This window comes from Chiloscyllium punctatum, chromosome 1, assembly GCF_047496795.1.
Source record: "Chiloscyllium punctatum isolate Juve2018m chromosome 1, sChiPun1.3, whole genome shotgun sequence".
NCBI lineage: Eukaryota > Metazoa > Chordata > Chondrichthyes > Orectolobiformes > Hemiscylliidae > Chiloscyllium > Chiloscyllium punctatum.
In genome coordinates this window covers 179,900,188-179,925,733 of record NC_092739.1, presented here as the reverse complement: position 1 = coordinate 179,925,733, position 25,546 = coordinate 179,900,188, and the positions used below count along the sequence as shown (strand labels likewise).

The window sequence follows — 25,546 nt, the reverse complement described above, 5'->3', positions numbered from 1 at the left end:
CCACCCTCTGGATGAGAAAGGCTTTCCTCACATCCCAGCTACACCTTTAATTACCACTCCCTGAATTGATCCCTCCATCAAGGGGAAAGGTTCTTCCTGTCTATCCCATGTCCCTCATAATTTTATGTATCTCAAACACATCCCCTCTCGATCTCCTCTGCTCTGAGTAAAGCAACTCCAGTCTATCCAATCTCTCTTTCTACTACCTTTATTTAAATGGACAGGAGCCAAAGTCAAGTGACTGGGTTGACATCACAGATTGACCGTGTTCCCATGAGTTCAAATGGCCTCTTCCTGTTTGTAGCTTTCGGCATGTTATGAGGATGTAAATGGTGGCACAGACATATAAGACTTCTCTTTCTGAGTTACCAACACACCAACAATGACCAGGAACTGAGTACTGCCTCTGGCCAGTGCACCAGCAGCTTCCTATGAGCTCTGACCTTGAAGAAGAAGATTCCAATCAGGTTGAAGATAATCCTCAGGACTATATTGTAATTCCGCAGAATTTCCGACATCACCACTCCCGGGTGGACAGCATTCACTGTCACTCCTGGAGGAAATCAGGGGTGGGGGAGCGTCAGACACAATCCCAATGCAAAACCCATTGACAAACCCAAATATCCAACATCCCCCCACCCTCCACCCCCATGGCCCCCACCAAGTCGCTGCGATTCCTACTCAACCATTCGGCTTCAGGTTACACAGACAGGCCACTCAGCCCAACATATTGATCCAAACTCACTCAAAGAAGAAAGCAAAATTATCCCCACCGCCCAACTCTCTCCATAGGGAGGGGTTAATGGTTCATGGAGGGGCTCAGTGATTCAGGGGGAGGGATTAACGCTTCATGGGATGACTGCTTTGGGAAGTTAATGCTCGGGGGGGGGGAGGAATATTTTTATGTGGTTAACACTTCAGGGTAGTTGGAGTTAATGCTGAAAGACAATTTTCCCTGGTGGTTGGGTTTCGAGTGAGAGAATTTAGTCTAAGTTTAGGGGCGTGGGATCCACCCACGTGGGACTAAGATGAGGCAAAACAGTCTGCATTGGGGAAGCAACTTTGGATCATTCGGGAAGCAGAGGGGATTATTGAGAAGAGTTATGAAGGTAGTTACTCCACAGCCATGTGAAGAAGATAGATGGGTTACCGTCAGGCGTAGGAAAGGCAGTGTGGTGGTTCCCCTCAGCAACAAGTATACCGTTTTGGATACTGTTGCGGGGGATGACTTACTAGGGGTAAGCAATGGGGCACAGGTCTCTGGCGCAGAGTCTGTCCCTGTTGCTCAGAGGGGCAGGGGGAAGAGGAGCAGAGCATTAGTTATTGGGAGCTCCATAGTTAGGGGGACAGATAGGAGGTTTTCCGAGAACAAGAGTTTTCTACAGGACTCTGAATTGTTCCAGGGATGTAGAGGATAGGATAGCAAAGATGATTTTCGATAGGAGTGAGGGTAACAGGGTAGTTGTTATGGGGGGCTTTAACTACCCCAATGTTGACTGGGAATACTATAGTGCAAGTAGTTTAGATGGGTCAGTTTTTGTTTGGTGTGTGCAGGAGGGTGCCCTGACACAGTATGGAGACAGGCCAACAAGGGAAGATCCCACATTGGATTTGGTACTGGGGAATGAACCCAGCCAGGTGTTAGATTTGGAGGTAGGTGAGCACATTGGTGATAGTGACCGCAATTCGGTTATGTTTACAATAGCAATGGGCAGGGATAGGTATATACAGCAGGGAAAGAGGTATAACTAGGGGAAAGGCAAATATGATATGATTAGGCAAGATTGAGGATGCATAGGATGGGGGAAGGAAACAGCAGGGGATAGACACACTTGAAATGTGGAGCTCATTCAAGGAACAGCTACTGCGGGTCCTTGACAAGTATATACCTATCAGGCAGGGAGTTAGTTGTCAAGAGAGGGAGCCGTGATTTACTGAAGAAGTTGAAGCTCTTGTCAAGAGAAAGAAGAAGGCTTATGTCAGAATGAGGCGTGAAGGCTCAGTTAGGGGGCTTGAGAGTTATAAGTTAGCCAGAAAAGATCTAAAGAGAGGGCTAAGTCAGGAGGGGTCATGAGAAGTTGTTAGCGGATAGGATCGAGGAAAACCCTAAAGCCTTCTATAGCTATATCAGGAATAAAAGAATGACTAAAGTAAGATCAGGACCAAAGATAGTAGTGGGAAGTTGTGTGTGAAATCTGAGAACATAGGGAAAGCGCTTAATTAATACTTTCGTCAGTATTCACATTGGAAAAGGGCAGTGTTAGTGAGAATACGGAGATACAGGCTATTAGATTAGATGGGATTGCGGTTGACAAAGGGGAGGTTGTAGCAATTTTAGAAGATCTGATAATAGATAAGACCCCTGGGCCGGATGGGATTAATCCTAGGATTCTCTGGGAAGCCAGGGAGGAGATTACAGAGCCTTTGGCTTTGATCTTCATATCATCATTGTCGACAGGAATAGTGCCTGAAGACTGGAGGATAGCAAATGCTGTTCTGTTGTTTAAGAAGGGGGGTCGGGACAACCCTGTTAATTATGGGGTTGTGGGTAAGGTGTTGGAAAAGGTTAGAAGAGATAGGGTTTATAATCATCTGGAAAGGAATAATTTGATTAGGGATAGTCAACATGGTAGGTTGTGCCTCACTAACCTTATTGAGTTCTTTGAGAAGGTGACAAAACAGGTGGATGAAGGTAAAGTGGTTGATGTGGTGTATATGGATTTTAGTAAGGCATTTGGTAAGGTTCCACATGGTAGGCTATTGCACAAAACACAGAGTTTCAGGACTGAAGGTGATTTAGCGTTTTGGATCAAAAATTGGCTAGCTGAAAGAAGACAGAGGGTGGTGGTTGATGGGAAATGTTCATCCTGGAGCTCAGTTAGCAGTGGTGTACCGCAAGGATCTGTTCTGGGGCCACTGCTGTTGTCATTTTTATAAATGATCTGGATGTGGGCATAGAAAGATGGTTTAGGGAGAATGATGGGTTAGTAAATTTGCAAGGTAAAAACAAGGACTGCAGATGCTGGAAACCAGAGTCTAGATTAGAGTGGTGCTGGAAAAGCACAGAAGATCAAGCAGCATCCGAGGAGCAGGAAAATCAACGTTTTGGCCAAAAGCTCTTCATCAGGAATAGAGGCAGAGTGGATTACACATCTTCCCACCCTACCTCCTGCAAAAATGCTATCCCAATTCCTCCACCCTATCTGCTCCCAGGAGGACCAGTTCCAACACAGAACACACCAGATGGCCTCCTTCTTTAGAGACTGCAATTTCCCTTCCCACGTGGTTAAAGATGCCCTCTAATGCATCTCATCTATGTCCTGCACCTCTGCCCTCGAACCCCAACCCTCCAACTGTAACAAGGACAGAAACCCAACCCCCCCGCTCCCCCCACCCCTCCCACCCCGTCCTCACCTTCCACCCTACCAACCTTTGCATAAACCACATCATCCAACAGCATTTCTGTCACCTCCAAATGAACCCCACCACCAGAGATATATTTCTCTCCCCACCCCGTTCCCTCCGTGACTACCTGGTCAGGTCCACGCCCCCCAACAACCCATCCTCCCCTCCTGACACCTTCCCCTGCCACCGCAGGAATTGCAAAGGTATAGATAGAATGGACAGGAAAAGCCTTTTTCCTCGGATGGTGAAGGCTAATATGAGGGGACATAGCTTTAAATTGAGGGGTGATGGATTTAGGACAGATATCAGGGGTAGCTTCTTTACTCAGAGAACTGTAACTGCCTGCAACTGTAGTAGACTTGCCGACGTTAAGGGCATTTAAATGGGCATTGGACATACATATGGATAATAATGGAACAGCATAGGTTAGATGGGCATGCAATTAATTTCACTGGTTGGCGCAACATTGAGGGCCAAAGGGCCTGTACTGCACTGTAATGTTCTATGACTATGTTCTATGCTCTATGCTCTACGAGGCAATGGCCTAGTGAGACTATCACTAGGATGTTAATTCAGAGACCTGGATCATATTCTGGGGACCCAGGTTCAAATCCTGGTCATGGCACATTATGGAATATGAATTCAATAAAAACATCTGAATTTAAGAATCTAGCGATGACCTTGTATCTGTTATCAGAAAAATCCGTCTGGTTCACTAATGTTCCTTAAGGAAGAAAACTGCCATCCTTACCTGGACTGGCCTACATGTGACTCCAGATCCACAGCGATGTGGCAAAAGTAAGGTCTGGAGGCTTGAGTCAAGAATGTGGTGCAGAAAAAAGCATTTGCCCAAAACATTGATTTTTTCCTGCTCCTCGGATGCTGCCTGACCTGCTGTGCTTTTCCAGCATCACACCTTTGACCCACAACAATGTGGTTGACTCTTAACTGTCCTCTGGGCTATTAGGAATGGGCCATAAATGCTGGTCCAGCCAGTGACACCCTCATTCCATGAATGAATAAAAAATATTTAGCACATCACAAATCTTTCCAATTCTTTACTCTTGAGCCCTTGGAATGTTCATTGAGTTTAGTTCTCGACGATATTCAGTTCTGTTTAATCAATCATTGGGCAATAATTGAATCAAACAGAATGTGAGGAGTTGTCAAAAATAAAATTTGATGTTGAAGATTGTAATGAGCGAGAATGAAGTCGGTACTTATTATTGTCCCTGCTTTGGATGTTTTCATAAGAACATAAGAACCAGGAGCAGGAGTAGGCCATTCAGCCCTTCGAGCCCGCTCCACCTTTCAATAAGATCATGGCTGATCTTTTCACGGCCTCATCTCCACTTAACTGCCCTCTCATCATAACCCTTATTTCCTTCACTGTTCAAAAATCTGTCTACCTTTTCCTTAAAAACATTCAACAAGGTAGCCTCAGCTGCTTCCCAGGGCAGGGAATTCCACAGATTCACAACCTTTTGGGATAAGAGGTTCCTCCTCAGCTCCATCTGCTCCCCCTGATTTTGAGGCGATAACCCCTAGTTCTAGTTTCACCCCCACCCCAGTAGAAACAACCTCCCCGCTTCTATCTTATCTATTCCCTTCATAAGTTTATTTGTTTCCATAAGATTCCCCCTCATTCTTCAAAATTCCAGTGAATATAATCCCAGTCTACTCAGTATCTTCTCATAAGCCAACCCTCTCAACTCTGGAATCAATCTAGTGAACCTCCTCTGCACCCCCTCCAGTGCCAAAAACTCCTTGCTCAAGTAAGGAGACCAAAACTGCATGCAGAACTCCAGGTGTGGCCTCACCAACACCCTGCACATGCTGCAACATAATCTCCCTTAAACTTAATCCCTTTAGCAATGAAGGACAAAATTCCGTTTGCCTTCCTAATTACCTGCTGCACCTGCAGACCAACCTTCTGTGATTCCTGCACAAGGACACCCAGCTCCCTCTGCACTGCAGCATGCTGCAATTTCTCACCATTTCAATAGTAGTCCATTTTGCTGTTATTCCTATCGAAATGGATAACTTCACATTTACCAATATTGTACTCCATCTACTGGTCCTTTGTCCACTCAGAGATATACAGCACAGAAACAGACCCTTCAGTGCAAATCATTTACGCCTAACAGATATCCTAAATTAATCTAGTCCCATTTGCTAGCACTTGGCCCACATCCCTCTAAACCCTTCCTATTCATATATCCATCCAGATGCCTTTCAAGTGCTGCATTTGTACCAGCCTACACCACTTCCTCTGGCATCTCATTCCATATATGCACCACCTTCTGCATGAAAAAAGTTGTCCCTTAGGTTCCTTTCAATCTTTCTTCTCTCACCTTAAACCTATGCCCTCTAGTTTTCCCCACCCCAGAAAAAGACCTTGGCTCTTCATGCCTCTCATGATTTTATAAATTTCTATAAAGTCACCACTCAGTGTCCGATGGTCCAGGGAAACAACCCCAACCTATTCAGCATCTCCCTATAGTTTAAACCTTCCAATCCTGGCAACACTCTTGTAAATCTTTATGAACATTTTCAAGTTTCACAACATCCATTCTATAGAAGGGAAACCAGAACTGAACACAGTATTTCAAAGTGGCCTAACCAATGTCCTGTACAGCCGCAACATAACCTCCCAACTCCTGTACTCAATACTCTGACCAATAAAGACAAGCATACTAAACGCCTTCTTCACTATCCTGTCTACCTGTAGCTCCTCTTTCAAGGAACTATGAACCTGCACTCCAACGTCTCTTTGTTCAGCAACATTCCCTAGGACCTTACCATTAAGTGTTTAAGTCCTGCTAAGATTTGCTTTCCCAAAATGCAGCACCTCGCATCTAAATTAAACTCAAATACCATTCCTCAGCCCATTGGCCCATCTGATCAAGATCCTGTTGTAATCTGAGGTAACCTTCTTCACAATCCACGACACCTCCAATTTTGGTGTTACCTACAAACTTACTAACTGTACCTCCTATGCTCACATCCAAATCATTTACATAAATGACAAAAAGTAGAGAGCCCAGCACCAATCCTTGTGACACATCACTGGTCACAGGCCTCTAGTCTGAAAAACAACCCTTCACCATCACCTTCTGTCTTCTACCTTTGAGCCAGTTCTGTATCCAAATGGCTAGGTCTCCCAGTATTCCGTGAGATCTAACCTTGCTAATCAGTCTCCCATGGGGAACCTTGTCGAACGCCTTACTGAAATCCATATAGATCACATCTACTGCTCTGCCCTCATCAATCCTTTTTGTTACTTCTTCAAAAAACTCATTCAAGCTTATGAGACATGATTTCCCACGCACAAAGCCATGTTGACTATCCCAAATCAGTCCTTGCCTTTCCAAATGTATGTAAATCCTGTCCCTCAGGTTTCCCTCCAACAACTTGCCCACCACCGAGGTCAGGCTCACCGGTCTATAGTTCCCTGGCTTGTCCTTACCATCGTTCTTAAACAGTGGCACCACGTTTGCCAACCTCCAGTCTTCCGGCACCTCACCTGTGACTATCGATGATACAAATATCTCAGCAAGAGGCCCAGCAATCACTTCTCTAGCTTCCCACAGAGTTCTCGGGTACACCTGATCAGGTCCTGGGGATTTATCCACCTTTATGCATTTTAAGACATCCTCTTTCACTGCATGGCTGGACAGACCCCTAAAAATGGTGGATTTATGATGGATTTAATGAAAAATGGATAATAAATAAGGCACACTGGGAAATTGAGACAAGCCTGGGCTGAAGTGACTGTGTTAATAAACATGCTGCAGAGTCCAGGCAACTGACAGACTGCAGCTACAGACAGACGCGATGCAACTGACCTAGCAGCTGCAGACAATACAATATACACTTTTTTTCCTTTATTCATTCATGGGATGAGGACATCACTGGCTCGGCCAGCATTTGGTGCCCACCCCTAACTGCTCAGAGGGCAGTTAAGAGTCAACCATGTTGCTGTGAGTCTGTAGTCGCATGTAGGCTAGACCAGGTAGGGATAGCAGTTTCCTTCCCTAAAGGACGTTCGTGAACCAGATGGGCTTTTTCAACAATCGACAATGGATCCATGGTCATCGTTAGACTCTTAATCCCAGATTTTTGCTGAATTCAAATTCCACCATCTGCTGTGACAGGTTTCGAACCCAGCTTCCCAGAACATTGCCTGGTTCTCTGGATTAACAGAATCGAGAGTGTGGTGCTGGAAAAGCAAAGCTGGTCAGGCAGCATCCGAGGAGCAGGAGAATCGACATTTTGAGCACAAGAGCTGATGCCTGAAATGTCCATTCTCCTGCTTCTCGGATGCTGCCTGACCTGCTGCGCTTTTCCAGCACCACACTCTCGACTCTGACCTCCAGCATCTGCAGTCCTCACTTTCTCTCTGGATTAACAGCCCAGCAATAATACCACTTGGCCTTCACCTCCCCCAAGTGAATTTGTATTGAATGAATCAATCTGAATGCCATCCCTCAGGCAATCAGAAACATCAAATTGTTTACCAGACTCAGGGGCACCTCACATCCTTATTTGGAGAGGGCTACTGACCAATGTGCACCAAACTCCTCCATGGATGGATATCCAAGGACCACCCTGTCATCAACATGTCATCGCTTGGTTGGGTCCGACCGATCAGGGCGATCCAGCCCTGATCAATCTATTGGAGGACACTAAAGATCCTTCCAAAAGGCCCCAAACAACTACTGAGTGTAAGAATCGCTCTGGAGCAGTAGCTCAAGACCAACCATCATGAAGACAAGCAACCCCTGGGACCAACCGGGAGTGGTCAACCAGACGATCATCGCCACATGGATCAAGGTCAAGATCTGGTGTGGTGGGATATGATCGTCCAGCGTTAAGGTAAAGTTCAAGATCGTTGATTTGCTTTATAGTGTAAATTGTTACTTTATAGTGTATTTTGTTGCTCTAGTATTAATTGTGACAAATAAATGAATATTATTGTTTATTATAACTAAGAGTTGACTTGCAGTTCTTTTGCTGGATATGTATTAAAACACACCATGTAGCAGGCGCAACATCTGTCATGCAAACACTTTTCAAGATGCTGCTAAATATTTCTCCCAGCTCTAGTTACTAGAGATTTGATCAATGCTCTGCAACTATGACTGATAACTTTGTTAGACAACCATGGCCCGAGTTTAAATAAAACACAGTCCATTCTTTGATCCAGGCCATTGTTATGCAGATGAGAGGTCAGCATCAGAATGGTAAATGTACAATCAGGTGAGGGGGTATACCGCATAATCGGCGGACAGTGAGAGCCTTCTTCCGAGGATGGTGAGGATAGCACAAGGGCCATAGCTTCAAATTGAGGGGCAATAGATGTACGACAGATGTCAGAGTTAGTTTCTTTACTCAGAGAGTAGTAGGGGCACGGAACACACTGCCTGCAACAGTTGTAGACTCACCAACTTTACAGGCATTTAAATGGTCATTGGATAGGCATATGGACGAGAATGGAATAGTGTCAGTTAGATGGGCTTCAGATTGGTTTCACAAGGTGGCACAGCATCGAGGGCCAAAGGGCATGTACTGCGCTGTAATGTTCTATGTTCTTTGGTCTATGTTCTCTCGCTTCCACATCCTTCTCCACAGTAAACACTGATGCAAAATACTCATACTTTAGTATCTCCCCCAACGCTTGCGGTTCCCCACATCGGCTGCCTTGCTGATCTTTAAGGGGCCCTATTGTCTCCCTAGTTACTCTTTTGTCATAATGTATTTGTGGAATCCCTTTGAATTTTTAACCCTACTTTGCCAAAGCTATCTCATGTCCCCTTTTTGCCCTCCTGATTTCCCTCTTGAGTATACTCCTACTGTCTTTATACTCTTATAGAGTTTCACTCGATCTATCCTGTCTGTACCTGACATATGCTTCCTTCTTTTTCTTAACCAAACCCTCAATTTCTTTAGTCATCCAGCATTCCCTACACCTACCAGCCTCCCCTTTACCCTAACAGGAATATACTGTCTCTGGACTCTTGTAATCTCATTTCTGAAGGCTTCCCATTTTCCAGGCGTCCCTTTACCTGCAAACATTTGCCCCCAATCAGCTTTTGAAAGTTCGAAGTTCTTGGATTAGTGGTGCTGGAAGAGCACAGCAGTTCAGGCAGCAGCTGTGCTCTTCCAGCACCACTAATCCAAAATCTGGTTTCCAGCATCTGCAGTCATTGTTTTTACCTTTTTGAAAGTTCTTGCCTAATACCGTCAAAATTAGCCTTCCTCCAATTTAGAACTTTAACTTTTCGATCAAGTCTATCCTTTTCCATCACTATTTTAAAACTAATAGAACTATGGTCACTGGCCCCAAAGGGCTTCCCCACTGACACTTCAGTCACTTGCCCTGTCTTATTTAAAGATTATCCCTTTTCCAACAGTCCTTCCTTTTCACTGGGATATATTTTTGCTGAGTGCTGTGACAAATCACTTTGAAAGTCCTCCACTGTAGTGTCCCACTATATGGTGGGACACTATATGTCCCACCATATAGTTAGTCTTTGTTCCCAGTCTATCTTACCCTTCCTCATCCCATTGTAGTCTCCTTTGTTTAAGGACAGGACCCTGGTATTGGATTTTACTATCTCACCCTCCATCTGTATTTTAAATTCAACCCCATGATGTTATTATTGGGTGGCCTATAGACTACGCCTATCAGTGAACTTTCCTATGTCTAATTTCCACCCACATTGATTCTATCTTTTTCTCCAATAAACCTATAACATCGCTCACAAAACTAGACAATTGCCCCAATAGTTTGTGCAGTCTCCTACTACAATATTCAATATGTGGCCCTTTTTGATGGGCAGCGTTGGATGTGTCAGTATATAAGTCCCAGCCTTCAGAGTGCAGTTCATACCTGTGTGCTGGAGTTGCTGAGACAGTTCCATGGTAAATAATACATTCATCAGTTTGGTGTTGTTGTACATCCCATCCCTTCGGAATGTCTGCACATTCTCCCCTTTAAAATGCCTAAAGTCGACCTTCCCAGAACTGTGATTCATCGAAGAGACATTCACAATCCGGGCATTCGCAGAACGTTTCAGCAAATCTGGTGATGAATAATGATAGAGTGAAAATGACGAGTGATTGGGTGAAAAATGGACATTAAGTGAAGACAAATGACTATAAGGGAATGAAGATGAATGACGAACGATGAATGATGTGAAGATAATGGTGGATCGGAGATGATGATGATAGTCGGACGACGATGATGAGAGAGTGAAGATGAATAACGGCAGAGTGAAGATGATGATAAGCAAATATGTTGTTTGAGTGATGATTGTGATTAAGTGACAGTGATGATTGAGTTAAGATGGTGATTGAGTGATGATGATGATTGAGTGAAGATAGTGATTGAGTAATGATGATCGAATAGATGATTGAGTAAAGAAGGTGATTGAGTGAAGATGATGATTGAATAGATGATTGAGTGACAATGGTGATTGAGTGAACGTGGTGTTTGAGTGAGGATGGTGATTGAGTGAACATGGTGTTTGAGTGAGGATGGTGATTGAGTGAGGATGGTGATTGAGTAGATGATTGAGTGAAGATGGTGATTGAGTGGCGATGGTGATTGAGTGAGGATGGTGATTGAGTAGATGATTGAGTGAAGATGGTGATTGAGTGGCGATGGTGATTGAGTGAGGATGGTGATTGAGTGAGGATGGTGATTGAGTGAAGATGGTGATTGAGTGAAGATAGTGATTGAGTGATGATGATTGAATAGATGATTGAGTAAAGAAGGTGATTGAGTGGCGATGGTGATTGAATAGATGATTGAGTGACAATGGTGATTGAGTGAGAATGGTGATTGAGTGAACATGGTGACTGAGTAAACATGGTGTTTGAGTGAGGATGGTGATTGAGTGGTGATGGCGATTGAGTGGCGATGGTGATTACGTGAGGATGATGATTGAATGAGGATGGTGATTGAGTGAAGATGGTGATTGAGTGAGGATGGTGATTGAGTGAGGATGGTGATTGAGTGAAGATGGTGATTGAGTGAAGATGGTGATTGAGTGAGGATGGTGATTGAGTGGCGATGGTGATTGAGTGATGATAGTGATTGAGTGATGATGATTGAATAGATGATTGAATAAAGAAGGTGATTGAGTGAAGATGATGATTGAATAGATGATTGAGTGACAATGGTGATTGAGTGAGAATGGTGATTGAGTGAGGATGGTGATTGAGTGAACATGGTGATTGAGTGAGAATGGTGATTAAGTGAGAATGGTGATTGAGTGAACATGGTGTTTGAGTGAGGATGGTGATTGAGTGGCGACGGTGATTGAGTGAGGATGGTGATTGAGTGGTGATGGTGATTGAGTGAACATGGTGTTTGAGTGAGGATGGTGATTGAGTGAGAATGGTGATTGAGTGAACATAGTGTTTGAGTGAGGATGGTGATTGAGTGGCGACGGTGATTGAGTGAGGATGGTGATTGAATGAGGACGGTGATTGAGTGAGGATGGTGATTGAGTGGCAATGGTGATTGAGTGGCGATGGTGATTGAATGGTGATGGTGATTGAGTGAAGATGGTGATTGAGTGAAGATGGTGATTGAATGAGGATGGTGATTGAGTGAGGATGGTGATTGAGTGAGGATGGTGATTGAGTGAGGATGGTGATTGAGTTGCGATGGTGATTGAGTGAACATGGTGTTTGAGTGAGGATGGTGATTGAGTGAGGATGGTGATTGAGTGAGGATGGTGATTGAGTGAAGATAGTGATTGAATGAGGATGGTGATTGAGTGAGGATGGTGATTGAATGAGGATGGTGATTGAATGAGGATGGTGATTGAGTGGCGATCTTGATTGGCGATGGTGATTGAGTGGCGATGGCGATTGAGTGAAGATGGTGATTGAGTGAAGATGGTGATTGAATGAGGATGGTGATTGAGTGAGGATGGTGATTGAGTGGCGATGGTGATTGAGTGGCGATGGTGATTGAATGAGGATGGTGATTGAGTGAGGATGGTGATTGAGTGGTGATGGTGATTGAGTGAGGATGGTGATTGAGTGGCGATGGTGATTGAGTGGTGATGGTGATTGAGTGAGGATGGTGATTGAGTGAGGATGGTGATTGAGTGAAGATGGTGATTGAGTGGCGATGGTGATTGAGTGGCGATGGTGATTGAATGGTGATGGTGATTGAATGAGGATGGTGATTGAGTGAAAATGATGACTGAGTGAAAATGGTGATTGAGTGAAGATGAATCATGATGTTCTGAAGATGAACGATGATTCAGTGAAGCACTCACCCAGTAGCAGGTTGGTCAGGAGGAATGGGCCGAGATAGTTCGTAGCAATAGTCAGTTCGAAACCCTCAGAAGTGATTGCTGGGTCCAAACCTGAGAGGGAAGATTTTGCAGCAATTAATCCCAATGTATAGTTTTGGCCCATGATAAAGTGCCTCCAGTTCCATTCTGCTGTAAAAACACTGCAGGCTAATTTCACTGATGTTTCCGAACTCAGATCAGATTGAGACTGGGGTGGGAGTGTGACCAAGAGTCTGGGTTCGGAATGGGAACAGGCTGGGAGTGAGTAAGTGAGAGTCCAGGTTCAGCCCAGGATGTGAGGGTCACCGATGGTTCAGGCAGCAAACCCACGGTGCTGTATGTTATAAAAGAGAGTATTACTAAGCTGAAACAGCTTTAAAGTGTCTGGCAAATATTGTGAGATGTGCCAGCATTGTCTGAAAGCTGATCACACAGCTACATGTTGCCTCATTATTAACTTGATTGGACATGTTTGTAATCTATTCGTATCGTGATTGATTTGCTATAATAGGAACATTAAGGTAGAGGAGGCCATTTGATTCACTGTGTCTGCACATGTTTCTCAACCCCATTCTCTCTGAAGTCCTTGATCTCTTTACTAGTCAAGAACCTGTCTTTCTCTCTGTCTCCAATGACATAACTCAACCAGCCAGGATGAACTGAGCTAAAGGTGTAAGACCTGCACTATTTCCTCTGTTCAATGGAGAAGTAGCTGGCAGTCCCAGTGACTTGCTGCACACCACACCCCGCAATATAAAATAAACCATTTGATGATTACAACAGACTTGGGTATTGAGTGATTCATCGAGAGCGAACGAGTGCAAAAGATAAGGCTGAAGCAATCGCAGCCAGAAGTGCCGAGTGGATGATCCTCCAGTGGTCCCCAGCATCACAGATACCAGTCTTCAGCCGATGTGATTTACCCCACGTCATATCAAGAAATGGATGGAAGCGCTGAATGCTGCAAAGGCTGAAGGGAGGTGTTGTGTTGCCATAGTCTTATCAGACCATAGGCCTGCTCTCTCACTAGAGAGAGAAAGAGAGCACTGGTGGTGAGCTAAGCTGAGGGTCACTGTACCTCACGCAAGGGGAGAGGTTGAGAAGCTTCGTGGAAACCTCAACTGGTGATGGGAACACACTGCTTTGCAATCCAATCATCCAGCAAACTGAGCTAATTCTCGAGAATTTAGAAAGTTAAGGGGCGATCTAATCAAGGTCTTCAGGAAAGACAGAGTAGATAAAGGTTCACAATTTCCACTGGTTGAAAATTCTAGAACCAGGGGAACAGTTTAAGAAGTAGGGCCAGGCCATTCGGGAGAGATGATAGAAAGAGTAGTGGATGTTTGGAACCCTCTTCCACAAACAGCGGTCAATGCTAATTCAATTGTTAAAGTTAAATCTGAGATCAACATATTTTTATTAAGCAAGAGTATCAGGGCTATGGACCCAAGGCAGGAATATAGAGTTAGGCAAGAGATCAGCCATGATCTCATTGAATGGGGGAACAGGCTCGAGGGGCTGAATGGCCTGTTCCTGTGTCGTGAGGTCAGGAGCTGAGTGGCCCTGGCTGAACCCAAACTGGGCGTCACTGAGCAGGTGCTGCTTGTTGATGACACCTTCCGCCACTTAATAGGAGCCCACAGTGTTGGAAGTAGCACATTAGCATGGATACAGGATTAGCTAACAAATAGAAGACACAGAGCTGGGATAAAGGGATCATTTTCATGATGGCAGCTTATAACTAGTGGAATGCCACAGGGATCAGTGCTGAGGCCACAACTATTTACAATATGTATAGGTGACTTGCATGAGGGATCTAACATTGACAAGTTTGGAGATGACCAAAATTATTGTTTTATAATAAATCAATAATTTTGTGTTTATGAAAGAATGCTAATTGATGAATTTTTAATTCTAAATCTTATGTAGAGAAAGCACACAACTGTGTACATCAGTGCCGAGGTAAAGCAGTTACATTGATACTGGCACGTAGAGTCATTGGACATGAAAAAGGCTCTTGCTAGCTCAGCTAAAACAACAATGTTGTGGTTCTGTTCGCCGAGCTGGGAATTTGTGTTGCAGACGTTTCATCCCCTGTCTAGGTGACATCCTCAGTACTTGGGAGCCTCCTGTGAAGCGCTTCTGTGCTGTTTCTTCCGGCATTTATAGTGGTTTGTCTCTGCCGCTTCCAGTTGTCAGTTCCAGCTGTCCGCTGCAGTGGTCGGTATATTGGGTCCAGGTCGATGTGCTTATTGATTGAATCATTGGATGAGTGCCATGCCTCTAGGAATTCCCTGGCTGTTCTCTGTTTGGCTTGTCCTATAATAGTAGTGTTGTCCCAGTCAAACTCACGTTGCTTGTTATCTGTGTGTGAGGCTACTAAGAATAGCTGGTCATGTCGTTTCGTGGCTAGTTGGTGTTCATGGATGCGGATTGTTAGCTGTCTTCCTGTTTGTCACCATCATACAAACTGGCTAAAGAACTACAACAGAAACTGAAATAGAGTGTCTGATCCAGAAACTCTATACAGTCAACACAGGAATTCTTGGACATCATCAGAAATATACATATAGACAAGGAAGAAACTATGGTCTCATTCGATGTAATGGCACTGTTCACCTCCATCGACAAAACCCTAGCCAGAGAAACAATAGCCAACCTGCTGGACATGCAGAACAGACAACAGGACGGAAAACCTATCAACAAAGACGGCATACTCAAACTACTGGACTTGTGCCTCACAACACACTTCACATTCAACAACCAGATATATGAACAAATCAACGGAACACCCATGGGCTCACCGATCTCTGGACTCATAGCAGAAGCAGTAATGCAAAGATTAGAACAAACAGTCTCACCGCAAATTCAACCCAAACTCTGGGTCAGATATGTGGATGATACCTCTGTAATCATTAAAAACACAGAAATAGGGAACACACACCAGATCATCAACAGGAATCCGATTCACTAGAGAGGAAGAAAAGGACAACCAATTCCCATTCCTAGACGTGATGGTACAGAGAACGCCGAACGGAGAATTCACCACAAAGGTTTACAGGAAAGCCACACACACAGACCAAGTCCTAAACTACGAAAGCAACCACCCCAACACACACAAACGAAGTTGCATCAATACACTGTTCAAAAGAGCCACAACACACTGCAGTACACCAGAACTACAAAAAGAGGAAGAACAACACCTCTCCAATATATTCGTCAAAAACGGATACCCCTGCAATTTCATAAACAGATGCCTAAGGGAGAGACAACGGAACAAGGACATGCCGTAACCCAAAGGACTAGCCACACTACCATACATCAGGAACATTTCTGAACTGACAGCCAGACTACTACGACCACTAGGACTCATAACAGCACATATACCAACAGCCACTCTCAGACAACAACTCACCAGGACGAAGGACCCGATACCCACCATGAGCAAAACCAGTGTAGTGTACAAAATCCCATGCAAGGACTGCACAAAACACTACATAGGACAAACAGGAAGACAGCTAACGATCCGCATCCATGAACACCAACTAGCCACGAAACGACACGACCAGCTATCCTTAGTAGCCACACACGCAGATGACAAGTAACATGAGTTTGACTGAGACAACACTACTATTATAGGACGAGCCAAACTGTGAACAGCCAGGGAATTCCTAGATTCTGGATTAGTGGTGCTGGAAGAGCACAGCAGTTCAGGCAGCATCCAACGAGCAGCGAAATCGACGTTTGGGGCAAAAACCCTTCATCAGGAAAAAGGCAGTGAGCCTGAAGCGTGGAGAGATAAGCTAGAGGAGGGTGGGGGTGAGGAGAAAGTAGCATAGAGTACAATGGGTGAGTGGGGGAGGGGATGAAGGTGATAGGTCAAGGAGGAGAGGGTGGAGTGGATAGGTGGAAAAGAAGATAGGCAGGTAGGACAAGTCCGGACAAGTCATGGGGACAGTTACTGAGCTGGAAGTTTGGAACTAGGGTGAGGTGGGGGAAGGGGAAATGAGGAAACTGTTGAAGTCCACATTGATGCCTTGGGGTTGAGGTGTTCCGAGGTAGACTCGTTTACATCCCGCACCTCCGCCTTCAGATCCCGCCCCTCCAACCATAACAAGGACAGAACGCCCCTGGTGCTCACCTTCCACCCTACCAACCTTCGCATAAACCAAATCATCCGCCGACATTTCCGCCACCTCCAAACAGACCCCACCACTAGGAATATATTTCCCTCCCCACCCAATTCCACCTTCCGCAAAGACCGTTCCCTCCCTGACTACCTGGTCAGGTCCACGCCCCCCTACAACCCACCCTCCCATCCTGGCACTTTCCCCTGCCACCACAGGAACTGTAAAACCTGCGCCCACACCTCCTCCCTCACTTCTATCCAAGGACCTAAAGGAGCCTTCCACATCTATCAAAGGTTTACTTGCACATCCACTAATATCATTTATTGTATCCATTGCTCCCAATGCGGTCTCCTCTACATTGGGGAGACTGGACGCCTCCTAGCAGAGCGCTTTAGGGAACATCTCCAGGACACCCGCACCAATCAACCACACTGCCCCGTGGCCCAACATTTCGACTCCCCCTCCCACTCTGCCGAGGACATGGAGGTCCTGGGCCTCCTTCACCGCCGCTCCCTCACCACCAGACGCCTGGAGGAAGAACGCCTCATCTTCCGCCTCGGAACACTTCAACCCCAGGGCATCAATGTGGACTTCAACAGTTTCCTCATTTCCCCTTCCCCCACCTCACCCTAGTTCTAAACTTCCAGCTCAGCACTGTCCCCATGACTTGTCCGGACTTGTCCGACCTGCCTATCTTCTTTTCCACCTATCCACTCCACCCTTTCCTCCTTGACCTATCACCTTCATCCCCTCCCCCACTCACCCATTGTACTCTATGCTACTTTCTCCCCACCCCCACCCTCCTCTAGCTTATCTCTCCACGCTTCAGGCTCACTGCCTTTATTCCTGATGAAGGGCTTTTGCCCGAAACGTCGATTTCAAAGCTCTTTGGATGCTGCCTAAACTGCTGTGCTCTTCCAGCACCACTAATCCAGAATCAATGAGCGGTACTTTGGGTTCCAAGAGATCAATTGTGTTAGGGGACTCTCTAGTCTGAGGTACAGACATTTCTGTGGCCAGCAGCGAAAAATCAGAATGGTGTGTTATTTCCCTGGTGCCAGGATCAAGGATGTCTCAGAGAGGGTGCAGAATGTTCTCACGGGGGAGAGGGGCCAGTAAGACGGGGGGGAACTCAGGGAGATAGTGAGGAAAGAGATCAATCTGAGACTGCTAAAGTTGGGAACAGAAGCGAGTCAAACAGTCAGGGCAGGCTAGGACAAGGTAGGACTGAGAAATTAAATTAAATTAATTTCAATGCAAGGGGCCTAACAGGGAAGGCAGATGAACTCAGGGCATGGTTAGGAACATGGGACTGGGATATCACAGCAATTACAGAAACATGGCTCAAGGGTGGGCAGGATTGGCAGCTTAATGTTCCAGGACACAAATGCTACAGGAAGGATAGAAAGGGAGGCAAGAGAGGAGGGGGAGTGGCGTTTTTGATAAGGGATAACATTACAGCTGTACTGAGGGAGGATATTCCCGGAAATACATCCAGGGAAGTTATTTGGGTGGAACTGAGAAATAAGAAAGGGATGATCACCTTGTTGGGATTGTACTATAGACCCACTAATAGTCAGAGGGAAATTGAGAAACAAACTTGTAAGGAGATCTCAGCTATCTGTAAGAATAATAGGGTAGTTATGGTAGGGGATTTTAACTTTCCAAACATCGACTGGGACTGGGGCTGCCATAGTGTTAAGGGTTTAGATGGAGAAGAATTTGTTTTCTGATTCAGTATGTGGATGTACCTACTAGAGAAGGTTCAAAACTTGACCTACTCTTGGGAAATAAGGCAGGGCAGGTGACTGAGGTGTCAGTGGGGGAGCATTTTGGGGCCAGTGACCATGATTCTATTAGATTTAAAATAGTGATGGAAAAGGATAGACCAGATCTAAAAGTTGAAGTTCTGAGTTGGAAGAAGGTAAATTTTTACGGTATTAGGACTTGTTGGGCCGAAGGGCCTGTTTCCATGTTGTAAGTAATCTAATCTAATCTAATCTAACTTTCGAAAGTTGATTGGGGGTAGACGTGCACAGATAAAGGGACGGCTGGAAAATGGGAAACCTTCAGCAATGAGATAACGAGAATCCAGAGAAAGTATATTCCTGTCAGGGTGAAAGGGAATGCTGGTAGGTGTAGGGAATGCTGGATGACTAAAGAAATTGAGGGTTTGGTTAAGAAAAGAAGGAAGCATATGTAAGGTATAGACAGGATAGATCGAGTGAATCCTTAGAAGAATATAAAGGCAGTAGGAGTATACTTAAGAGGGAAATCAGGAGGGCAAAAAGGGGACATGAGATAGCTTTGGCAAATAGAATTGAGGAGAATCCAAAGGGTTTTTACAAATACATTACGGACAAAAGGGTAACTAGGGAGAGAATAGGGCCCCTCAAAGATCAGCAAAGCAGCCTTTGTGTGGAGCCGCAGAAAATGGGGGAGATACTAAACAAGCATTTTGTTAGATTAGAGTACATACAGTGTGGAAACAGGCCCTTTGGCCCAACAAAAATCCTCCAAAGAGCAACCCACCCAGATCAATTCCCCTACATTTACCCCAACTAATGCACCTAACACTATGGGCAATTTTAGCATGACCAATTCACCTGAACTGCACATCTTTGGTCTGTAGGAGGAAACCCACTCAGGCACAGGGAGAATGTACAAACTCCACACAGACAGTCACCCAAGGCAGGAATTAAACCCAGGTTCCGAGTGCTGTGAGGCAATAGTGCTAACCACTGAGCCACCGGGCTGCTCAATATTTGCAACAGTATTTACTGTGGATAAAGATATGGAAGACATAGAATGTAGGGAAATAGATGGTGACACCTTGCAAAATGTCCATTTTACAGAGGAGGAAGTGCTGGATGTCTTGAAACGGGTCAAGATGGATAAATCCCCAGGACCTGATCAGGGGTACCCTAGACCTCTGTGGGAAGCTAGAGAAGTGATTGCTGGGCCTCTTGCTGAGATATTTGTATCATCGATAGTCACAGGTGAGGTGCTGGAAGACTGGAGGTTGGCTAACGTGGTGCCACTGTTTAAGAAGGGTGGTAAGGTCAAGCCAGGGAACTATAGACCAGTGAGCATGACCTCGGTGGTGGGCAAGTTGTTGGAGGGAATCCTGAGGGACAGGATGTACATTTATTTGGAAAGGCAAGGATTGATTAGGAATAGTCAACATGGCTTTGTGTGTGGGAAATCATGTCTCACAAACTTGATTGATTTTTTTTTGAAGAAGTAACAAGAGGATTGATGAGGGCAGGGCAGTAGATGTGATCTATATGGACTTCAGTAAGGCATTCGACAAGGTTCTCCATGGGAGACTGATTAACAACGTTAGATCTCATGGAATACAGGGAGAACTATCTATTTGGATACAGAACTGGCTCAAAGGTAGAAGACAGAGGGTGGTGGTGGAGGGTTGTTTTTCAGACTGGAGGCCTGTGACCAGTGGAGTGCCACAAGGATCGGTGCTGGGTCCTCTACTTTTTGTCATTTACATAAATGATTTGGATGTGAGCATAAGAGGTACAGTTAGTAAGTTTGCAGATGACACCAAAATTGGAGGTGTAGTGGACAGCGAAGAAGATTACCTCAGATTACAAAAGGATCTTGATCAGATGGGCCAATGGGCTGAGAAGTGGCAGATGGAGTTTAATTCAGATAAATCCGAGGTGAAGCATTTTGGGAAAACAAATCTTAGCAGGACTTATACACTTAATGGTAAGGTCCTAGGGAGTGTTGCTGAACAAAGAGACCTTGGAGTGCAGGTTCATAGCTCCTTGAAAGTAGAGTCCCAGGTAGATAGGATAGTGAAGAAGGCGTTTGGTATGCTTTCTTTTATTGGTCAGAGTATTGAGTTCAGGAGTTGGGAGGTCATGTTTAGATTAGATTACTTACAGTGTGGAAACAGGCCCTTCGGCCCAACAAGTCCACACTGACCCGGAACCCACCCATACCCCTACATTTACCCCTTACCTAACACTATGGGCAATTTAGCATGGCCAATTCAGCTGACCTGCACATCTTTGGACTGTGGGAGGAAACCGGAGCACCCGGAGAAAACCCACACAGACACAGGGAGAATGTGCAAACTCCACACAGTCAGTCGCCTGAGTCAGGAATTGAACACGGGTCTCTGGCGCTGTGAGGCAGCAGTGCTAACCACTATGCCACCATGCCACCCACAGCTGTACAGGACATTGGTTAGGCCACTGTTGGAATATTGCGTGCAATTCTGGAGTCCTTCCTATCGGAAAGATGTTGTGAAACTTGAAAGGGTTCAGAAAAGATTTACAAGGATGTTGAAAGATTTGAGCTACAGGGAGAGGCTGAACAGGCTGGGGCTGTTTTCCCTGGAGCATCGGAGGCTGAGGGGTGACCTTATACAGGTTTACAAAATTATGAGGGGCATGGATAGGGTAAGTAGGCAAAGTCTTTGCCCTGGGGTCGGGGAGTCCAGAACTAGAGGGCATAGGTTTAGGGTGAGAGGGGGAAGATATGAAAGAGACCTAAGGGGTAATGTTTCCACACAGAGGCTGGTGCATGTATGGAATGAGCTGCCAGAGGATGTGGTGGAGGCTGGTACAATTGCAACATTTAAAAGGCATTTGGATGGGTATATGAATAGGAAGGGTTTGGAGGGATATGGGCCAGGTGCTGGCAGGTGGGACTAGATTGGGTTGGGATATCTGGTCGGCATGGACGGGTTGGACCGAAGGGTCTGTTTCCATGCTGTACATCTCTGTTTCCTGGAGCAGAATTCCAGAATCTTCCCTAACCCTCTGCTTAGTTACGGCCTTCCCATTACCTGAGGTAGAAAGCAGGAGGCTGGAAGAACAGAGTAGGCCCAATAGCATCAAGTGGTGGAGATGTCAATGTTTCAAGTGTAACCTTTCCTCAGGGCTAGGAGTGGTTGTGGGGGTAGCTGCAGAGAAAGGGGGTGAGGGGGGTAGGGGTGGTGAAGTGGGGATAGGTGAAGACAGGTAGAGGGTACGACCTGGTTGGTCAGTGGGAGGATTGAATCCGGTTGGCAGTTGGGAGGAGTGGAAGGGAGTTAGGGATGGGGAGGGATGTTATTTGAATTTGCAGAACACAATGTTGGGTCCTCTGGGCTGTAGGCTGCCCAGGGAGAAGATGGGATGTTGTTCCTCCAGTTTGTACTGTGGTTTATTGTGGCAATGGAGGAGGCCAAGGCTGATCATATCGGAAAGGGAGTGGGAAGGAGAATTTGTTTTTCCTTCATAGGGGACACTAAACTTAAACTTAGGGAACAGTTTGCTGAGTATCTCAGCTGGACCTGCAGGGGCCGACCAGACTCCTAGTCACCGCCCATTCTAATTCCCCTTCCCACTCCCTTTCTGACATGACCATCCTTGGCCTCCTCCATTGCCACAATGAACCACAGCGCAAAGTGGAAGAACAGCACTTCATCTTCCACCTGGGCAGCCAACAGCCCGGAGGACTCAACATTGAGTTCTTCAATTTCAAATAACCTCCCTTCCCATCCCCCGGCTCCCTTTCATCCTCCCTACTGCCAATCAGATTCATTCCTCCCATTGACCAACCAAGTCGTACCCCTCTACCAGTCATCGCCCATCTCCACTTCACCAGCCTGCCCTCACCACCCCCTTTATCTGCAGCTCCTCCCACATCCGCCCCCATCCCTGAAGAAGGGTTACACCCGAAACATTAACATCTCCACCTCCTGATGCTGCCTGGCCTGCTGTGTTCTTCCAGACTCCCGTTTGTCTACCTTTGATTCCAGTTTCTTTTTTTTTTATCTCTTCCCATTACCTGAGGCAGCTGCATTGTTTACAAGGATGTCCAATTGCTTCTCCTCCTTCCTGATCTGCTCTGTGAACCTCCGCACGGATTCCATGGAGCTGGTGTCCAGGATGCGGAGGTGAACGTCACTGTTTCCTGTCTGGCGTCGGATTTCTCGCACTGCTCTCTCTCCTCGTTCCACATTGCGGCAGGCCAGGATCACACGGGCCTTTCTCTGGGCAAGGTCCTGTGCAATGAACTTCCCAATGCCTGAGCATAGAGACAGAAAAATACTCACAGATTCAGAGAGTTATAGAGATGGAAACAGACCCTTTGGTCCAACCCGTCCACGCTGGCCAGATATCCCAACCCAATCTAGACCCACCTGCCAGCACCCGGCCCATATCCCTCCAAACCCTTCCTATTCATATACCCATCCAAATGCCTCTTAAATGTTACAATTGTACCAGCATCCACCACTTCCTCTGGCAGTTCATTCCATATACTCACCACCCTCTGCATGAAAAAGTTGCCCCTTATGTCTCTTTTATATCTTTCCCCTCTCACCCTAAACCTATGCCCTCTAGTTCTGGACTCCCCAACCCCAGGGAAAAGACTTTGCCTATTTATCCTATCCATGCCCCTCATAATTTTGTAAAACTCTATAAGGTCACCCCTCAGCCTCCGACGCTCCAGGGAAAACAACCCCAGCCTGTTCAGCCTCTCCCTATAGCTCAAATCCTCCAACCCTGGCAACATCCTTGTAAATCTTTTCTGAACCCTTTCAAGTTTCACAACATCTTTCCAATAGGAAGGAGACCAGAATTGCACACAATATTCCAACAGTGGCCTAACCAATGTCCTGTACAGCCACAACATGACCTCCCAACTCCTGTACTCAATACTCTGACCAATAAAGGAAAGCATACCAAACGCCTTCTTCACTATCCTATCTACCTGCGACTCCACTTTCAAGGAGCTGTGAACCTGCACTCCAAGGTCTCTGTTCAACAACACTCCCTAGGACCTTACCTTTAAGTCTATAAGTCCTGCTAAGATATGTTTTCCCAAAATGCAGCACCTTGTATTTATCTGAATTAAACTCCATCTGCCACTTCTCAGCCCCTTGGCCCATCTGATCAAGATCCTGTTGTAATCTGAGGTAACCCTCTTCACTGTCCACTACACCTCCAATTTTGGTGTCATCTGCAAACTTACTAACTGTACCTGTTATGATCGCATCCAAATAATTTATGTAAATGTCAAAAAGTAGAGGGCCCAGCACCGATCTTTGTGGCACTCCATTGGTCACAGGCCTCCAGTCTGAAAAACAACCCTCCACCACCACCCTCTGTCTTCTACCATTGAGCCAGTTCTATATCCAAATGGCTAGTTCTGCCTGTATTCCATGAGATCTAACCTTGCTAATCAGTCTCCCATGGGGAACCTTGTCGAACGCCTTACTGAAGTCCATATAGATCACATCTACTGCTCTGCCCTCATCAATCCTCTTTGTTACTTCTTCAAAAAACTCAATCAAGTTCATGAGACATGACTTCCCATGCACAAAGCCATGTTAACTATCCCTAATCAATCCTTGCCTTTCCAAATACATGTACATCCTGTCCCTCAGGATTCCCTCCAACAACTTGCCCACCACTGAGGTCAGGCTCACTGGTCTGCAGTTCCCTGACTTGTCCTTACCGCCCTTCTTAAACAGCGGCACCATGTTTGCCAACCTCCAGTCTTCCAGCATCTTACATGTGACTCTCGATGATACAAATATCTCAGCAAGAGGCCCAGCAATCACTTCCCTAGCTTCCCACAGAGTTCTCGGGCACACATGATCAGGTCCTGGGGATTTATCCCGTTTCAAGACATGCAGCACTTCCTCCTCTGTAATCTGAACATTTTGCAAGATGTCACCATCTATTTCCCGACAGTCTATATCTTCCATATCCTTTTCCTCAGTAAATACTGATGCAAAATATTCATTTAGTACCTCCCCCATTTTCTGTGGCTCCACACAAAGACCGCCTTGCTGATCTTTGAGGGGCCCTATTCTCTCCCTAGTTACCCTTTTGTCCTTGATGTATTTGTAAAAACCCTTTAATTCTTCTTAATTCTATTTGCCAAAGATATCTCATATCCCCTTTTTGCCCTTCTGATTTCCCTCTTAAGTATACTCCTACTGTCTTTATACTCTTCTCAGGATTCACTCAATCTATCCTGTCTATACCTTGCATATGCTTCCTTCTTTTTCTGAACCAAACCCTCAATTTCTTTAGTCATCCAGTATTCCCTATACCTACCAGCCTTTCCTTTCACCCTGACAGGAATATACTTTTTCTGGATTCTTGTTATCTCATTTCTGAAGGTTTCCCATTTTCCAGCCGTCCCTTTACCTGCAAACACCTGCTTCCAAAAAGCTTTCGAAAGTTCTTGCCTAATACCATCAAAATTGACCTTTCTCTAATTTAGAACTTCAACTGTTAGATCTCGTCTATCCTTTTCCTTCACCATTTTAAAACGAATAGAATTATGGTCACTGGCCCCAAAGTGCTCCCCCACTGACACCTCAGACACCTGCCCTGCCTTATTTCCCAAGAGTAGGTCAAGTTTTGCACCTTCTCTAGTAGGTACATACACATACCGAATCAGAAAATTGTCTTGTACGCACTTAACAAATTCCTCTCTATCTAAACATTTATCACTATGGCAGTCCCAGTCTATGTTTGGAAAGTTAAAATCCCATACCATAACCACTCTAGATGGATTTTTCCCGACAATTAACAATGGTTTCATGGTCAATATTTGACCCTTAATTCCAGATCCTTTACTGAATTTAAATTCTATGATCTGCCTTTGTGGGATTTAAACTCAGGCCCCCAAAACATTAGCTGTATTTTGGGATTAATA

At 45.5% G+C, this 25,546-nt stretch overlaps 1 protein-coding gene across 1 annotated transcript in view; it reads right to left on the bottom strand.

Annotated features, from left to right (window-relative positions):
- Positions 1-25,546, bottom strand: part of LOC140481969 (retinol dehydrogenase 11) — a 44,759-nt gene that overhangs the window by 5,471 nt on the left and 13,742 nt on the right. The window contains exons 2-5 of the mRNA XM_072578744.1: positions 22,658-22,897; positions 12,708-12,797; positions 10,301-10,492; positions 444-553 (exon numbers count right to left, since the gene is read on the bottom strand). Of these exons, the coding sequence (XP_072434845.1) occupies positions 444-553; positions 10,301-10,492; positions 12,708-12,797; positions 22,658-22,897 (632 nt within the window). The remainder of the gene's footprint in view (positions 1-443; positions 554-10,300; positions 10,493-12,707; positions 12,798-22,657; positions 22,898-25,546) is intronic.